Genomic DNA, 17,603 nt, shown 5'->3' with positions numbered 1-17,603 from the left:
TGCATTTTACTTAGAGAAACAAAAGAAAACCTTAGTTTGGTAATTGCTCCCGTTTGTTTCACAGCTGTGGATGAGACTTTCAGGTGCCCTGCAGAAAAAGAGGAATTCTGAAATGACGTACAGAGACATTGTGAGGAACAGTTCCAACGATGAGACTCTGGCAGCTAAGCAGGTACTCTTGCTCTTAGAGGCTCTAACCTGCTACTGTCTCTAAAATACATAGCTGATTCAGTCATATTGTGATTGGGGCCAATGGCCGCTAAGGTGTTTTTTTGTTCTGTTTTTAATTTAACATATCTTTTGCTTCCAGATCGAGAAGGATTTGCTTCGGACTATGCCCAGCAATGCCTGTTTCTCTAACCTACAAAGTGTAGGTGTTCCTAGACTCAGGAGAGTCTTGCGTGGACTGGCATGGTTGTATCCAGATATTGGGTATTGCCAAGGCACTGGCATGGTAAGTCTGTCAAAATGAATGAGCGATCACCGAGCATCTTTTGGTTATTCATTTTGTTCTGTTTCTCAGCCTGTTTTTCTGTCGCCCCTTTGGCAGGTGGCTGCTTGCTTGCTGCTCTTCTTAGAAGAAGAGGATGCATTCTGGATGATGAGTGCCATTGTAGAGGACTTGGTGCCAGCCTCTTACTTTAGCACCACACTACTTGGTGTGCAAACAGACCAGCGGGTATTGAGGCACCTTATTGTACAGTATCTCCCACGTCTGGATAAGCTACTACAAGAACATGATATTGGTGAGATTCTTCTTTGTGTATTCAGCACCTGTTACATAAAACAGATTGGTCACCTCTGGGATTTGGCTTGTTGCATTTATTTGCATTATTGTCATATTCCCACCATGATTCTTTCGCCATTTTGTTTCTGCTTTCTGCATCTCATTGGTCACTTATGAGGTTTTCTGTCTACCCTACATGTAGAACTGTCTCTCATAACGCTACACTGGTTCCTCACTGCATTTGCCAGTGTTGTTCATATTAAGCTCCTGTTAAGGATCTGGGATGTGTTCTTCTATCAAGGCTCCCTGGTCCTCTTCCAAACCACCTTGGGCATGCTGAAAATGAAGGTAATCGGGACATCCCTAAAGACTGTAGTATTTTCAACTTGATACACATGCCTAAGGGGATCTCCCTTTATATCCCTATGTGAGCAGTAGTGCTAAGTGATCATTACCCTGAAAACTGTTAGAATAAGACCAATGCAGGTAGAGCTGTTCATCTTGACAATGTGTGTAATTTTACCCTATTTTCTTCCCTGCAGGAGGAAGAGCTAATTCAGTCTGAAAACTCTGCTTCTATCTTTAACACTCTCTCAGACATCCCATCTCAGATAGAAGAGCCAGATATTCTCCTGAGAGAGGCCATGATGATATCGGGGACTCTTACAGAGGTCATGATTGAGGCCCAGAGACGCAAACACCTGGCGTACCTCATTGCAGATCAGGGGCAGCTGCTAAACACGACTGCTGCTGTAACTAATCTTTCAAAGGTGAGTAATACTCCACAGCGAGTATGTTAGAATGTTCTGTCAAATAGCTAACCGGTACGATTAATGTTTTTTTCCATTTTTTTTTTAATTCTCTTGCTAAGATTTCTAAGCCTGCATTCTCTTTTCTTACGCAACACCATTAATCACACAGTAAATGTAGGATGTATGTTTACACTGTTAAAACAAAGTGAAATGAATACATATTTGTTCCCCAAAGATGTTTGCACTTAAAAGGTTGCAACCCAGATAACTTGTTCTGCACTGGTCTTTTAAAGACAAAGACAGAAACAGAACAAACATGTGACAGGTTGTTCATCATACTGTGTTATCCCTACATTGTCAGGCCTATACCAGAGACTGTAGTCACAAGCATCCTAACATAGGGACATGAGTCGGATATGCGCCACCGCGTGTGGATGGTATCCATTTGCCCCGGACAAGCGGTTCAGCTATATTTGTGACTTGTGTAATTGCCTGTCTCAGGGCGGATTGAATGATGTTAGCTGGAGAATAACAATTTAGTTGTATTTTAATTCAGTTTTTTGGGGGAAGTGCACATTTGTAGCGGATTGTTGATGGTTTTTTACAAATGCATAGAAACTAGTTTTGGATTCCCTTGCTTGTTTGAGGATTGTATGGTTTATTGATGCTTTCTTGCTTGCATGGGGTGGTCGGGATTTTTAAACTTTAGGAGTTTCCATCTAACTCTTTCAACAGTATAAGCCATGTTTGGGTTCTGCATGTATTATTTAGAAAACAATGTTGCCGAAATGTGCAGATTTCTTAAGATTTTATGCAAGTGTACCTTGGACAATTCTTCCCATGTTCAATATTAAAATAGATAAATTTGTGCCAACATAAAATTAGGGATTTATACATATAGTATATCTCTGGAACACATGTTGTTCTGTTTGACCAGTTATTGACCAGTTATTTGTCATTGATGTGCCATGCCAAAAACACTTATTGCTTTAAAAAGAATTAGAAAAAAATGTATCTTCCATTCCAGATGCTACATCTAATTCAAAGTGCTACCATAAAGAATCCAAAAAAATATTTTTAATAAGCACCACTAATTGTGAGAAAGTATTTTGGTTAGAAGTTACCAGTTGCTACCATTGAGTGAGCGTCACTGCTTGTCTGGAGAATGTTGGCAGACACAGCTCCTGTTTTGATGAGCTCGATTTTGGCCTAAATTGATAGAGGGTATCTTAATTAGAGCACCTCCATTGACTTGTCTTTCAATGCAGAACCAGTAAGACAAGAGTGCTACATCAGTTGGATAAAATGCAATCTATCTAGTCTTTTTGGAAAACAATACTGCTTACCAACAAATAATTCTTATTTTTAATAAGTACCTAATCTTATGTTAAAGAGTTTAATATTGCTCTTTTGTGTGCCAGGGGAAAAAACGCTTTTTTTATTATTTTGTTTATTAGATTATGAGGAGACAGAGTCAACGCAGGAAATCTGGGATCACCACGTTATTATTTGGTAAGTGATGGTTCATTCTTGAAATGATTGACTCACCAATGTTTGAGGATCTTTTTAAACACAATAATATATGCTTCAACTATTTAATGTCTAAAACATGGTGTAGTCAAAGCCAGAAATACATGTCTCTGGCCATGTTTGAGCAAGAGAGAGAGAGGGGCAGTTCAACAGCAGTAAAGGGTGTTATTCACATTATCTGACTTCATGGGATTATCTCATTACTTCCAACTGTGAATGTTAGTAAACATGCTGGTCTTTTGCAGGCGATGATGAGTTTGAGGCCCTGAAGTCCAAGAACATCAAGCAGACAGCACTGGTAGCAGATCTACGTGAGGCCATCCTGCAGGTTGCTCGACATTTTCAGTGCACTGACCCCAAGAACTGCAGCATCGTGAGTCGGAATAAAACCCTTCAATTTGTCTTTTGTGTGGTAGATCCCTCAGTTGCTGCATTGGTCTGACTATAAGACCCACTGTTCTCAAACATATCAGTTTTGAAGGAAACTGTTGTAATTATAAGGTTTTCACCAAACATACTGCAAATCATAGCTTTATTTCTCAGTTTAAGGGGTAGGCTCTGTTCAGGCCAGTGCAATAAATTACAACAATTTCTCACTCATACAATCTAGTTTTTCCTTAATTTTAAAGGTTAACTGTTGTTGTCATAGCTTTAAGCATGTAGATTTTTTGAATCTTTATCTTTACTTTCAGGACATGACTCCTGATTACTCTATGGAGAGCCATCAACGAGACCATGAGAACTATGTTTCCTGCTCTAGAAGCAGGCGCCGAAGGGCTAAAGCATTGCTGGACTTTGAGCGGCACGATGACGATGAGCTCGGATTCCGAAAGAATGATATAATAACGGTAACATCTAGCTATACGTTTGAGGACAGTAGTATTCATGAGGCCAGTAACTGACTGCAGCCTTCCCAAACACGTTCATTTGCACAAATGTCTGAAAATGAGGAGGGACCCCCAATGAAACAAACGAAAATAAAGCAGAGAGCTGCAAATTTTAATTTGCATTCCGTTGCTCTCACTCTCACACTATCCTCAGTCTTGCTACCTTCTCCAACCATGTACCTGTCTCCTTTTCCACAGCTCTGCTTCTTGTCTTGCCTCTTCTTGTTCTTCTGTCTTCTGTCTTCATCCACTTCTACCCTGTATGGTTACTCCTGATACTGGGAAGAAGTGTTTGAAGAAAGTAGACGGGACAAGAAGCTGAGCTGTGGAAAAGGAGACCGGGACACACATGCAGTCAGAGGAGAAAGTAGGGAGTGAGTGTGGGAGAGGAAGAATGAGAGTGAGGGTGAGGGACATCAAATTCCGTTTTTAAATTCTCTGAATTCTGTCTGAACCAGAAGGGCAGGAAACAAAAAATGTGTCCAAATCGTTTTTGGTCCATGTGCACAAGTTTGTTCATTAGTTTCTGTTTTCCCAGAGTGATTTACAGTAAATCCATTGTTTGCTATAGTTTTGTGTTGCCCTTCCTTGCCTGACTTGAGACACTGAGTACTATCTTGAGCTGACATTCCAATACCATACCTGAAGCCAGAATACTGCAGCAAATAGATGCATTTTACTATTTTTGCCACAATATATGCTTAATGATAGTTGATACAGATTTATATATTTGTGTGTGTGTGTGTCAATGTTTGCGCAATTACGGCACGCCCTGTGTTGCGTGTGATGCAATCATGTGCTGTGCTCCGATCTCCAAGAGTCTCCAGAACTAGCTTCTTAAATAGGTGATTTGTTGCAAGATACATAAAATACATTATAAAATTACTATTTCTCTGACATTTTGGGACAAATTACATATTCCTTACAAACATAGATAAATAACAAAATGGTGACAGTTTCCCCTCTAGATTGTAAGCTTGCGAGCAGGGCTCTCTCCACCAAATGTATCGGTTTGTCTTAGTCTGTCAATTCTTGTCTTGTCATATCCCTTGAATTTATGTATTGTATTAAGCGCTGCGTAAACTGTTGGCGCTATATAAATAAAGGATAATAATAATAATAACATCATTTTGTTTTTTTGCTTTGTTTTCCTTTAGATCATTTCCCAGAAAGATGAACACTGCTGGGTGGGGGAACTGAATGGACTCCGAGGTAAGACATAAAATGAGATGAACAAATACTCAGTCATTTTCTACTTATTTACTTTTGCTACTCTTTTTTTTTTTTCTCTGGCTCCTGAGCTCTTTTACATGTTGGTTGTTGCTACTCTCATCTTGTCTCACTCCTCTGTCCTCTTTCTGTTACCCTGCTCTGGAGATTAGTCTACCAGTTAAGAAGTACCCCAGCTTTGTGTTTAACTTGTCATGTATTAAACAGACCATATCAATTACAAGCTGGCAAACAAAAAAATTATAATTCTGGTTTCTCCTGCCAAGGTGGCAAACTATTCTTATAAACTATAGCTGGCAGCGACCTACTGCTTTGTCCATGTTTACTCCCGTAAATCCTCCACATTTCACTTTAGAATATGGGAACAATGCATTCTGCTGTGATTGTATTATTTGGGTGTGCCTCGGGACATAAAAAATCTTTGCAGAACATGGGAGCCAGACAGATAGGACCTTTTTTGATTGTTTGAAGAGCAAGGAAGGAGTACAACTATAAAGTCTAATAAAATATTAAACCAAAAACCCCAGGAGCCAGTCATTACTTTCATACATCTCCAGAAAAACATCTTTGTAGTGTAGGGGAGGCTGCCAATTCGCTCCTGAGCTGCATGTTTAATATTAAATGCACTAGATTCCATCAAACGGGAGAGAAAGTCGGGGAATAAGGTGCCAGTGTGCTTCCAGCTGATCTGCTGAGATCAGACCCTACTACCAAGCAGAAAATCAGCTGTTATTGTAGTATGACCGGCATTGGCTCCATTTGCAGTCTACATGTTTGTACCACTAAATAAATAGGGGTGGGGCTTTTAGAAAATTATTAATTTTTCTTTATTTTTACTATTTGTTTTGTAATGGTAAATATTGAAAAAGCAAATGTTTTTAGGGGCTTTGGGATATTTTTATCTCTGTCATATGATCAGATGTGCAGTTTGTCTTAGACTAGATATCTATGACTAACTTACCTTGTCCCAAATAACACATGCCTTTATTTTTTTAATATACATGTCCTGTATTTGTTTTGCTTTTCAGGTTGGTTTCCTGCTAAGTTTGTTGAGATTCTTGATGAAAGGAGTAAGGAGGTAAGATATGTTTTAAAGCATTTCAACAAAAAAATGCAGTACTTCCAGTGGTAAAACAACTTTGAAGGCCATCCAGCCATTGACAGAAACAAATTAATTATGCCAACAGTTCATAGAGCTGAAAGTTTCACTTTGTGTAAACCTAATGAATGGCAGGGTCTTGTAAAAGCTTAGAATGTCATTATTCCACATATTTGACATTAAATGTTGTCTATGTTCTTTAAACAGTATTCAGTTGCTGGGGATGACTCAGTGACTGAAGGTATTACCGATCTGGTCAGGGGAACGTTGTGTCCTAGCATCAAGGCAATCTTTGAACACGGCCTGAAGAAGCCATCCCTGTTAGGAGGACCTTGCCACCCGTGGCTATTTATAGAGGAGGTAAGATCTCTGTCCATATACCTCCAAGTAATATTTGATGTTAAACCAACGTGTAGCATGCCAGTTTCATTGAGTTGTGTTAGTTGTGGTTCACTAGATGGGCAACTTGTTGCGAAGCAGGATAACTAGACTGATTTGTTATGATGAAGAAGGGCCGCTGATTTGTGTTGGTGCCAACATTTGCATTGAAAGATACCTCATTGTAATTCTGGCGGCAAACCCTTAGTTATTTAGTTCTATTTGTTGCTTTTTTGTTCTGCCTGAAGAGATGCTATCAGAGGCATGGACTCCTTCATGCATGTTGTTTTTTTTGGTATAAATGTGTATGTATGTTTGCGTGTGCACCATATAAGCTAGTGGCTACATCTGCGCTTCCTCCTCTTTACCGCACTCCATTGCCCCAGTTACTTGTAATAAGTAGGGAAGGTTGAGAGAGCAAATTGTTCTCACAAGGACAATGGGAACTCTTGTATTCCTTCAACCACCAGCAAGTGAACGTTTTATTATTTTAAACATTTCTTATTAAAACATAGAAACAGAAAGTGACGGCAGATAAGAACCAGTAGGCCCATCCAGTCTGCCCAACCTCTGAGTACTTTCCTTTAGTACTTGCCCTTAAAAGAGAGATATGCTTTTTAACTGTAGTCCCTAACAGGACTCTCCAAGAGAGCTCATGCAGCAACATCTTGGCTCACATGGGGAACAAAAACATTGACTGAGCAAAAAGAGTGAGTAAACTCCTGGTTTAGTGAATACACCTCACAGCCTATTTAAAAAAAAATAAAATAGGTACGCATAGGACATGTCTCTGCATTAAGTTTAACTTTGGAACAAGCAAGACTTCTGTCAAGGGGCGCTTGAAATTCACGATCTTGTGTGACTCAATAAAAACAGATAAAAAATAAACAAAATAGTTTATTTTTTATCTATTTTTTATCTGTTTTTATTGAGTCACACAAGATCGTGAATTTCAAGCGCCCCTTGACAGAAGTCTTGCTTGTTCCATATTTCAAACATTCTGTGGAGGATGTTTATAGGGTTGCTGCTGTAAAGTCCGATCATATCTAAAGGGAAGTATTGTTCTTTCCGTTTCTATTTACTCACCTTATATTGGTTGACACGTGGTTTCCAAACTTCTTTCTGTTCACATATTAAGTTTAACTTTACCAGATCCAGAATTCTCAGAGAATTTAACCTCCATGTCAGAGTAGCCAATCTCCAGGCTAGGATGTGGCTATGAAGGGGTTTATGGCTACCAACCGTCAGGGTCTTCACAGAACAACCACAGCTAGCCCCAACCTAAACACACATTTCCTCCACCACCGGTTATACTTAAGGCCTTTAATGCACTAAAAGAGAGCTTAGGAACCCCTGGACTATTAGTATAATAAAAAGTCAACAGCAAGCCAGAGGTCCACAACTCCAGTCCACGGGGGTCACAAACAGGCCCTGTGTAATCTTTGCCTCAGTTTAATGAACGTTTGAATGAGTGGCCTGTCCATATGCCGGGATATCCAAAAATTGGGGCCTACTTGTTTCCTCAAGGATGGTTTTTGTGCAGCCTTGTTGTGAGCACTGTATATAAACTGCTGTGAGCTCAGTTTAGAGCCCAAAGACAGAACCGATTAAATGATATTTAATTTGAGTAAAAAACGTCCGATGGAATGATGCCACATTAATGATTTATATTGTAAACCCTTTTCTATACCTGATATGGTAAGGAGATGCACATTACAATACTACTTTCTTAATTTTATATTAAGATGTGGCAATAAAGTTTATTAATTGTATGTGGCTGTATGAAGCGCACACTGTCAGCCCGAGAAACGCGTTTATTTTATACGTATGTATGTATAGTATGAAAATAAGTATGAAATAAGCATGTTTATGATAGAACGGTGAACGCGCTGTGTCCTCTGTGCAGCTCTATGGCCCCGGAGGCAGGATATCCGGCCCCCTTTAAAGCTATCCTGCTTGGGCAATCGTTTTGGTGATGGGTCTGGCCAAGTTTCCAGAGAACATTGCTAGGATCTGTCATTTGTAAGGTCTTTAGCAATCTTGATCATGAGTTAGATTAACACATTCATCGGCTTGACAATACAATACCTGAAAACAAAAATAGAAAAGTTTAGTTTTGGGGTTTTTTTTATATATGAAATATTATTTTCCATCCACCCGTGTTTTTTTACCTTTTCTTTTTTTCCCTATGTAATGCAGGTCCTTTATTTTTGTGTTTTGCTTCCAACATATTTCCCAGAATGGGAGATGTGCAGTAACAGCCTATGCCATCATAACCCTTAGGCCAAAAAAGACAATATACTGCCATTGCATATCTTACTTCTTTATCATCAGTTACCATAGTAACAACCTATCAAAAATATGAATACAGCAACATTTCACATGACAAAATTTGACTGTTCCATCAATTGATGTTTCTTATGCTGCCTTAATAGTAATAAATTAAATTCAGCAGAGTAATATTTAAAAGTAATATTAAATTCAGCAGAGTAGGTGGAAAAGGAACTTTAAACACTGTAGTATGTGTAAAAATAAACTAATTTGCCCTAACTAATGTCCGTGCGGTGAACTGCACAGCAGATTCTTCTGCCGAAATTAGCCCTTCTTACTATTTATTTTCTTTTTCGTAGGCTGCTAGTCGTGAAGTGGAGAGAGACTTTGACTCTGTGTATTCACGCCTTGTCTTGTGCAAGACCTACAGGTATCACATACAAGTTTTACATGTCTTACAAATGGATTATGTTTTGGCAACCGTAAGCAGGATGTAAACATGTTTCTTACAGATATTTGGACAAGGTGTTCTACATCCTATAATAGGAATAATTATGGGTTACTTAACTAAAGTTTACAGCCTTTTCTCTATGGAACCCATTGTACAGGACTGCAGAATATGATACCGCTATATATATTATATATATATATATATATATAATAAAAATGTTAATGAGTAGAGACTGGACTTTTCAAAAGTTCTATTGTGATCTGAGAGCAAGGCCATAGACTTTATAAAGTAGCCTCCACATGTGGGCCACTAGCTGTTGTACAGCTCTGTCTCCCATGATGCTTTGCTTGCCAATGGCTCATTATCCTGATGGTTTTCATAATGTTCAGTCTGGATATTTTGTCCATGATTAGTGTGGAAGTGCATATAAGTTTCACGATGCAGGTTAGTTGGAGGTTAGTTAGTCAGGATTCAGAATACCTTTTTCACCCAGATATCCCCCAAACGAAGCAGAAGCATTGAAACATCTTTAGTCATTTTAATTTAACCAATGTTAAGTATGCCAATTTAGTAAACACATGGATAAATATTTAATGTATTATGTAAGTGAGTTGCTTTTGATCATGTGAGAGGGTCTTTCAAAACAGTGATTATCAGTTTTTGTTCAAATCAGGAAGAATGTGTGCCCTAGAACAACAAGAAGGCATGATCTGTCAGTAACTTAATGCTCTGAATAGCATTTCTGCCAAATCAAGGAGTGCAGTTAAGAAATGTATTAACACATTAAATGCTGAACAAGCACTGGGTAGATTATAGAAGATTATAGATAAAACAAAAAAAGAAAATGTTCAAATAAGTCTTGGCTTATTTACATGATATGCTGCCATTTTTTTCTTTTTGTCATTATTTGATAAAGCAAATATCATCTTGCTGTGTGAATGTAGGACTATAAGAGTAACCAGAACGTAAAGGGTCACTGGAGACCAGCTGCCGTGCCATTTTACCTGAATAGTAGCTGCTATGCTTTTAAAGCAACAATGCGATCCTTTGTCTTGGTCTGCGCTTTCAGTAGCACACACAGGGAAACTGAGGTGCATTGTGGCTTTTCATTGAAGCCTGGACCGAGGCTATGGAATCCTTTAAGCAGGGCTGGAATAATCATAGCCTGGTTGATAGGATTCCAACTTCTCGTTCACGTTTGCTGGCACATCTTTATATATATATATATATTGAAACAATATTTTATATACTCCGTTATAAGGAAGTAACTTGTAAATTCTTTATTGCTGCCCTATCTTGTCTGTATATTTTAGGACATGTCTTGAAAAGTAATTTAATCCATCCGTGGCAAAGCATAAAAAATGGACAGGAAATTAACCCTTTACAACAGCTCATCTAAGAACTCCTGGTGAGCCTCTGCCTTGTAAACCTTTTATATTTTGTCTCTTGCAGATTAGATGAGGATGGCAAAGTGTTGACTCCAGAGGAGTTATTGTATCGAGTAGGTATACTTTTATCAGTCTTTGATCGTTAAAGAAACAACACTCTTTTTACTTGTTTTTCGCCTGTTTTAATCTTTCTATGTCATAACAATATGTCAGCATTTGTAGTCCCTACTTTGATGTCATGGATGTAGGACAGGAAGCTACTACAGGGGTAACTGAGGAGGGAGCAGGAAAGAGGGTGAGCTGGGTCACTGAAAGACAAAAATGCAGTCTTTGGGTATGGCTTCATATAGTGCTACTGAGAACACCCATGTTCTTTTGTTAACAGACCTGATGAACCTTCATTTGAAGTAATAAGGCTTGTATAATGACATCATAAGTATCACTTGGTTTCCCAATTATACAGATGCTGCTTTTTTTATTTTATTATTAATGTATGCTTTGCTGAATTGTTTGATTCTTCTAATTCGATCCTTGTTAGGGGGTTCAGTCTGTGAATGTGAGTCATGATACCGCACATGCACAAATGGATGTCAAACTGCGTTCGCTCATTTGCATTGGACTCAAGTAAGTGCACTCCATAATATCATTACTTTTCACTCAGCACTGAACAATCTAAGGCTCTCTAAGTTTTCACATATTAGCAGCTCTGCTATATATATATATATATATATATATATAGCATAACTTTTGCCTCAGCTCAAGAAGTGTGGAGGAGTGGAAGTTCAGTATTTTAGTTGTTTTAGCACATATCCAGCTCTTCATTTTATATATATATATATTTTACATTCTTAGTGTCAAAACTTTTGTCTTGATATAGTGAACAGGTAATCCACTTGTGGCTTGAAGTTCTATGTTCCAGCTTACAGACGGTGGAGAAGTGGTACCAGCCCTGGTCTTTCCTCAGGAGTCCGGGTTGGGTTCAGATCAAGTGTGAGCTAAGGTATGCAGGCCTCATCATTCTATGTGGGCACCAGTGCCATATGGCCTGGGCAAAAGTGTCTGGAGTCCTGGAGTAGACATATTTAGTGGCAAATACAGTCAGTAGCAGGGGCGTAACTAGAAGCTTCAGGGCTCCGGTGCGAGAATCTGTTAAGGCCAACCCCCAACCCAATCTACCCCCTCACCCCCCCTTTCTCACTATCTACCCTCTCCCTACCCCCACCTTTGGTGGGGGCGCGAGGCCTCTGTCTCGCTGCTCTGCCGCGGTGCGCAAGGCTTCACAGCTGAGTGCCGGCATATGACGTTATACGCCGGCGCTCAGCGTGAAGTGCCGGCACCCGAGACAGACGCCTCATGCTCCCAGCACTGCAGTCGGGGCAGCGCTGAGGCAGGTGGCGGCAGGGAGCAGAGGAGACAGAAGGGCGCCGAGCGGTCGTTTTCAGCAACCGCTCGGGCTTGGGCCCCCCTGACTGGCAGAACTCCAGGGCCCGGTCGCGACCCCTGCGACCCTGGTAGTTCCGCCACTGGTCAGTAGTAAAGTCTACATGTTTATGTGGGAGATCGGCAACAGTAAGGAGTCTGTTTACCACTGCCATGTTTATATGTAATTAGTGGTGTTTCATGGTAATTGTTATATAAATGTCAATATATTTGGGGTATGGGAGGAGGAGAAGTATGTTAAATGTGATGAGGGGAGGGATGTATTACAACTTATTACTGTTTAGAGTGGAGGTGAGTCAAATTTATCTAAAAGTGAAATTTATGTGGAGGGTAAAACTAATAATGTTCCTATTTCCCTAGGGTTCTTTCAAAATTTGCCTTTAGTTTATCTCCTGATTGGGAACTTCCTGTGAAAAAAGAGGTATGTGTAAATAAAGGTCAATGGAACTGATTAGGCTAGTGTATGACATGGTCACTAAAGCATGAGTTTGCTTGATAGTTGCAGTTTCAAATCACTGACTTCTTTATGCATTATGAAGGGTCGGCCCTGGCAAGTGTCTCCAAGAATAGATGAGATGACCCTATGTAATGCAATGACCCTACTTCATTCGACTTTTAGGAAATCCCAATTTACCCATCATACAGAGCCAAACAAGGATTGGCCCTTCATAAGAGCTGCAACTTTCACCTCATCTGCCATAGCCTAACTTAGTAAATCAACCTCAGAGAGTATACAGTATGGTGAATGTTCACTATAAAATGTTGTGCCTTGATGTTATCAAATAAAACACTAATTGATGATGAAATGCTAGGCATCTAAATAAATTGTAAATTGTAATGCTTATAATTAGCATAGAAATGGAACAATATAATATGATCACATAATGATATACAGGTTTAATATTTCCCTGTTTACTTGGTTATGAATGACTAATCGCTGCATCCACAATTGTTTTGTATTTTTCCAGGACAAAGAGAAGAGACCGTTAAAGGAAGGCGTACAAGATATGTTGGTAAAACATCACCTTTTCAGCTGGGACATTGATGGATGACAGTTGTCACCCTTGTGCTCCAAGTCTTGCCGTACTGACTTCTAGAGCCTTACTGAACTCCAAAATGCACTTTTCTATTCCATGTTCTACTGCCAAGAGTATCCAAAATTAGTCTACTATTAATACGCCCTTGCTTTGGAGTAACACTCCAATATGAATGTAAAATGGTGTGATACAAGAAATGGAGGACCAAGTGGAGGAAGATAACAACAGCATTTTTTGTCATGGATTCAACTTTTTTCATTACTTTGTTGTCTTGTTCCACATGGAGTTTATCTGAAGGGAAGTTTTGTAAAACAACAAAACAACAAAAGAATAGGTGTTTAATAACCATAAAGTTCTTCTGAAAACACTATAGCTGTGTGTGTATATAATAGATTATATATGTATAGTATATATTTTGAGAGAGTTATGAAGAGTTTGTTTTGGTTAACACTTTTCCTACCTCCTCTACAAATATCTTTCACGAATGAACCACAATGCCTTTTGGGCTGTTAAAGTGAATTTTCCTCATTCTTCTTTTTAATACGTCACACAATGCCTGTCATCGAAGGCATGTGAATTGACTCAGCCTTTGCTGCATTAGCCACATTCTTCCATATGTGAGCAGAACATTCAAGGACCAGAAGGCTGTGAAATATTTTCCCTCGTTCGTAAGCAGATCAGTATTTCTTTAAAAAAAAACAAAACCCTGTATACAGAATATTAAGGTGTGATCTACAGATAAGGAAAAAGCAATCTATAGCTAGAAATATTAGCTTTTTGCAGCATCAGTGTGGCTATACAATCAACCGTGATTACAGGCCTAATCCATTGTACATCCAATGTTACTTCTAATAGACCTTAACATGCATTATGGTGGGGAAACCCTATGGAGAATTGTATTTGGCAAAAATTTGGTAAACACTCCAAAATTATAATTAATAATTATCTATTATTTTTATTTTTTAAACTATTTCAAACAGGGTAAATAAAGCAAAACCTCTTGAAACGACAATTCCCCTTCTGTATGCATACGTCTCTGATGATAATGTTGTTTAAATGACTAATTTCTACTTCTAGATTTTCTTACCTAACCATTACAGCTTTGGTTACACAGGGCGATAAACAACTGAATGTCTTATTAAAATAAAATGCAAATATTAAAAATCCGTTTAAGTCTTCTCTGAAGATAATTTTGTATGAGTGCCTCAAAAAAGCATTTAGAGAACGTACGCAAACAGATAAAATTATACATCCTGTAGGCCCTTTCCCAAAAAAGACTGGCTTTTTAGCCATCCTGGGATGTTCTTTAATGCCTTTTATAGCATGTCCTCAATACATGGCTGTTAATTAACTGGGTTTAAATAAGAATAAAGAAGTCTGTTGTGGCTTGACATTTTAAGAGATGTTTGGACAACAAGCAGCAATTGGGGAACATACAGGGTAAGCACATTAAACAGGCTATTTTCTTATAGTATACTATAGCATGATATGATGAATATTAGTCAAGGCTTATTGTTTCAAATATTGTGATTTGTGAGGGTAATACACAATATTTTTATTTAAATGCTCTCTAAAATTCCATACAGGATATTTTTAATAAAGATTAACCCACCATCTGACAATATTCTGTCGCATGACTCTGCTTGTGCCTCCCTACCAGGGACTTGATTATTTTGTTTAGTGTTGGTGCTATGAAATAGAGCCTCAATGCCATACTTTACACCAGTAAACCATATTGTTTTTGATCCCATGAACAGTTTATATGTTGCTTGAGTGTCATTATGTCCAATGGCCATGGAAACTATAATATTATTTAGGTTTGGGTCTCTAATTGATGGACAATGATCCATCCCATTCCAAACTTCTGCTTTCAAATATGCAAATATATTTTGTGTTATGATTTTACAAAATGTGTCTAGTCTGTTTTAAAATAAAATACAATGTTCAACAAAAAAGAAGACCAAATTTAGAACCAAAGTTTGTCATTGAGGGGATTATCAAGGTTTTGCGTGGAAACCAGATCTACCAAAATGCATTTATCTTCTAACAAACGTATGAGACTATAAAATGTTTATATGTCTTATGGCAATTAGGCAGTCTCTGAAAAAGTATAAATGAAGCAAAATGTACATGATTATTTCTGGAAAAGTTTGGGGATTCAACAGTACAAGGAATGATGTTCTGATGCTTCAATTATGAAAGCACTAAATGTATAAGAGTGTAGGTGAAACTGTACCATTTGTATTGTTGTACGTGTTCACAACACAAAGTGGGGAATAACAGTCGTATTTACTTTTGCAATTACTCGACAGATGTTTAATTGTGAATGCTTTGCATTTTGTGGTGATTAGTGGTTCATGTCGCACAGTAAAGTGTTTTTGTGTTCTCATCTCAATTGCTGAGTCACTATACTTTCTTCTGAAATACACTGAACATTTTGCAACTTTCCTCCCTTTGTTTGTTTTCCTCCTTTTTTTGCTGACATGCTATTTTAATTCAATTCTGGTCGCTCCCGTGGCATTCCTCATTGATGATTTAAGCCAGATTGTTGCAATCAAATGTCTGCTGGGAAAAACGCTTGCAAATGGTTCTTGAAGGTGACCAAACTTTGCTTCCACATACATTTTTCTAAGCATAGGACAAAGCCAAAAAGTGACATTTTTATTCCACCACTTTAATTCACACCTTTATTTCAGGAACTTGTTTTTTCCCATGTCGCCTAGTTTCCACAAAATTGCCCTACTTAATTCCCACTTTGAAATTGTAGGAGCAGGTCCCCTTCTTCCCCCTGCCTGCAGATACCTGTGAACAAGTTGGACCCCACATTACATGGACCTATTCTCCTTCCAGATGGAAGGCTACCAGTTAAACAATAAGGTGTAACATGTTGACAGCATGTTTTAGGGTGCAGGCAATTGTAAACTAGTTGTGCCTCAGAGTATTATGTTTTGATATGCAGCTTGATTTTACAGACAACCTTTCAGTGCCTCACTTTTATGATCAAGCAACATGGAACCAATGACTGAATAGAAAATGCTGCTTATTGATCTCTGACAGCCAAAGGTGAGGAGCCCACCCCCTTGTAGCTGTCATATTTAAATGGTAACGTACCTGCACATTGCTGATCTATAGCTAGATAAACATGTTGGAATGCGGGAAAAATCATTGTGCGTGTTTATATATATATATATATATATATATATATATAAATCGGTGTGTGTAATATATATATTACACACACACACTGATCAGCCATAACCTTATGACTACATACCTAATAATGTGTAGGTTTCCTCTTTTGCCCCCCCCAAACAGCCATGACTGGTTTAAGCATGGACTTCACTACACCTCTGAAGCTGTGCTGTGGTATCTGGGACCAAGACAGCAAGGTAGGGCCTTCATGGATGCATGCTGCTGTCATGTATTTTCCAGGTAAGCAACACATATGCACCTGGCAATCCACTTGTAGGTACTTTCAGCAGGGGACAGGGGTGTGCCCCATATGTAACAAACTGTGATTCACTGTGTATTCTGACAGCTTTCTCTCAGAATCAGCATTAACTTTTTCAGCAATTTGATCTACAGTAGCTCGTCTGTTGGGTTTGACCACACGTGTCAGCCTTCACCACCCACATACATCAATGAGCCTTGGCCACCCACGACCCTGCCACCGGTTCACCTCTTTTCCTTCCTTGGACCGCTTTTCGTAGATACTGACCACTGCAGACCAGGGACACCCCGCAAGAGCAGCAGTTTTGGAGATGCTCTGATTCTGTAGTCTAGCCATCACAATCCTTAGATCCAGATCCTTACGCTTGCCCATTTCTCCTGCTTCTAACAAAACGTTCAATTGCCGCCCAATATATCCAACCCACTGACAAGATTATCAGTGTATTTCGCTTAACCTGTCAGTGGTCATAAAGTTATGGCTGATCGCTGTATAGATATGTGTGTATATAACTCCTAATAACCCCTCCTAATTAAGTTTAGATTTTTCAGCCACACCTAATGCTAACGTGTATAAAATCAAGCACATAGGTAGGTGTCGCCTAGACAAACATTGGCAGTAGAATGTATTGGCTCAGTAGCTCAGTTACATTTGCAAGTTCATGAGATTTCTGCCCTGCAAAATCTGCTTCTATCAAAGTGCTATCATTGTGAAACATCTAAGCCTAACAACTCAGTTACAAAGTGGTGTAGTGCGTAACAATTGCCTGTCCTGTAACTTCACTCACTGCCTCTGGAAGAAACATCAGCACCAGCAGGAGCTTGTGTCAGGAGCTTTATGAAATGTGCTTCCATGGATAAGAAGCTGTACACAAGCCAAAGATCAATGCTCAATGCCAAGTGACGGCTAAAATGGTGTAAAGCATCTTTCTGGAGAACACTTCCTAACAGCATAGTGCTTACTGT

The 17,603-nt window shown here is 38.9% G+C and overlaps 1 protein-coding gene across 1 annotated transcript; it reads left to right on the top strand.

The window, feature by feature from the left end:
* The first annotated feature begins 334 nt into the window (after positions 1 to 334).
* On the top strand, positions 335 to 13,205 carry LOC149284359 (small G protein signaling modulator 3 homolog). The gene is made up of 16 exons (XM_089496774.1): positions 335 to 454; positions 551 to 746; positions 930 to 1,075; positions 1,270 to 1,497; positions 2,937 to 2,991; positions 3,255 to 3,382; positions 3,702 to 3,857; positions 5,054 to 5,108; positions 6,155 to 6,204; positions 6,433 to 6,585; positions 9,234 to 9,304; positions 10,778 to 10,826; positions 11,252 to 11,337; positions 11,591 to 11,713; positions 12,514 to 12,580; positions 13,134 to 13,205. Exons 1-16 carry the CDS (start codon positions 335 to 337, stop codon positions 13,203 to 13,205), a joined length of 1,755 nt encoding a protein of 584 aa, XP_089352900.1.
* Positions 13,206 to 17,603: the final 4,398 nt, after the last annotated feature.

This window comes from Sceloporus occidentalis, unplaced genomic scaffold (genome assembly GCF_023333645.1).
Source record: "Sceloporus occidentalis isolate IW3139 unplaced genomic scaffold, rSceOcc1.0.p SCAF_94, whole genome shotgun sequence".
NCBI lineage: Eukaryota > Metazoa > Chordata > Lepidosauria > Squamata > Phrynosomatidae > Sceloporus > Sceloporus occidentalis.
The sequence above is the reverse complement of the archived record's forward strand: the minus strand, read 5'-3'. Positions and strand labels throughout refer to the sequence as shown.

What these genes read in the sequence shown, in the direction of transcription:
- LOC149284359 (XM_089496774.1), top strand. Translation starts at nt 335, where the DNA reads ATGCCCAGCAATGCCTGTTTCTCTAACCTACAAAGTGTAGGTGTTCCT. An exon ending in CTGTAACTAATCTTTCAAAG is followed by an intron (nt 1,498 to 2,936) that starts GTGAGTAATACT and finishes TTTGTTTATTAG; the next exon opens with ATTATGAGGAGACAGAGTCA. An exon ending in CTGTGAAAAAAGAGGTATGT is followed by an intron (nt 12,581 to 13,133) that starts GTAAATAAAGGT and finishes GACAAAGAGAAG; the next exon opens with AGACCGTTAAAGGAAGGCGT.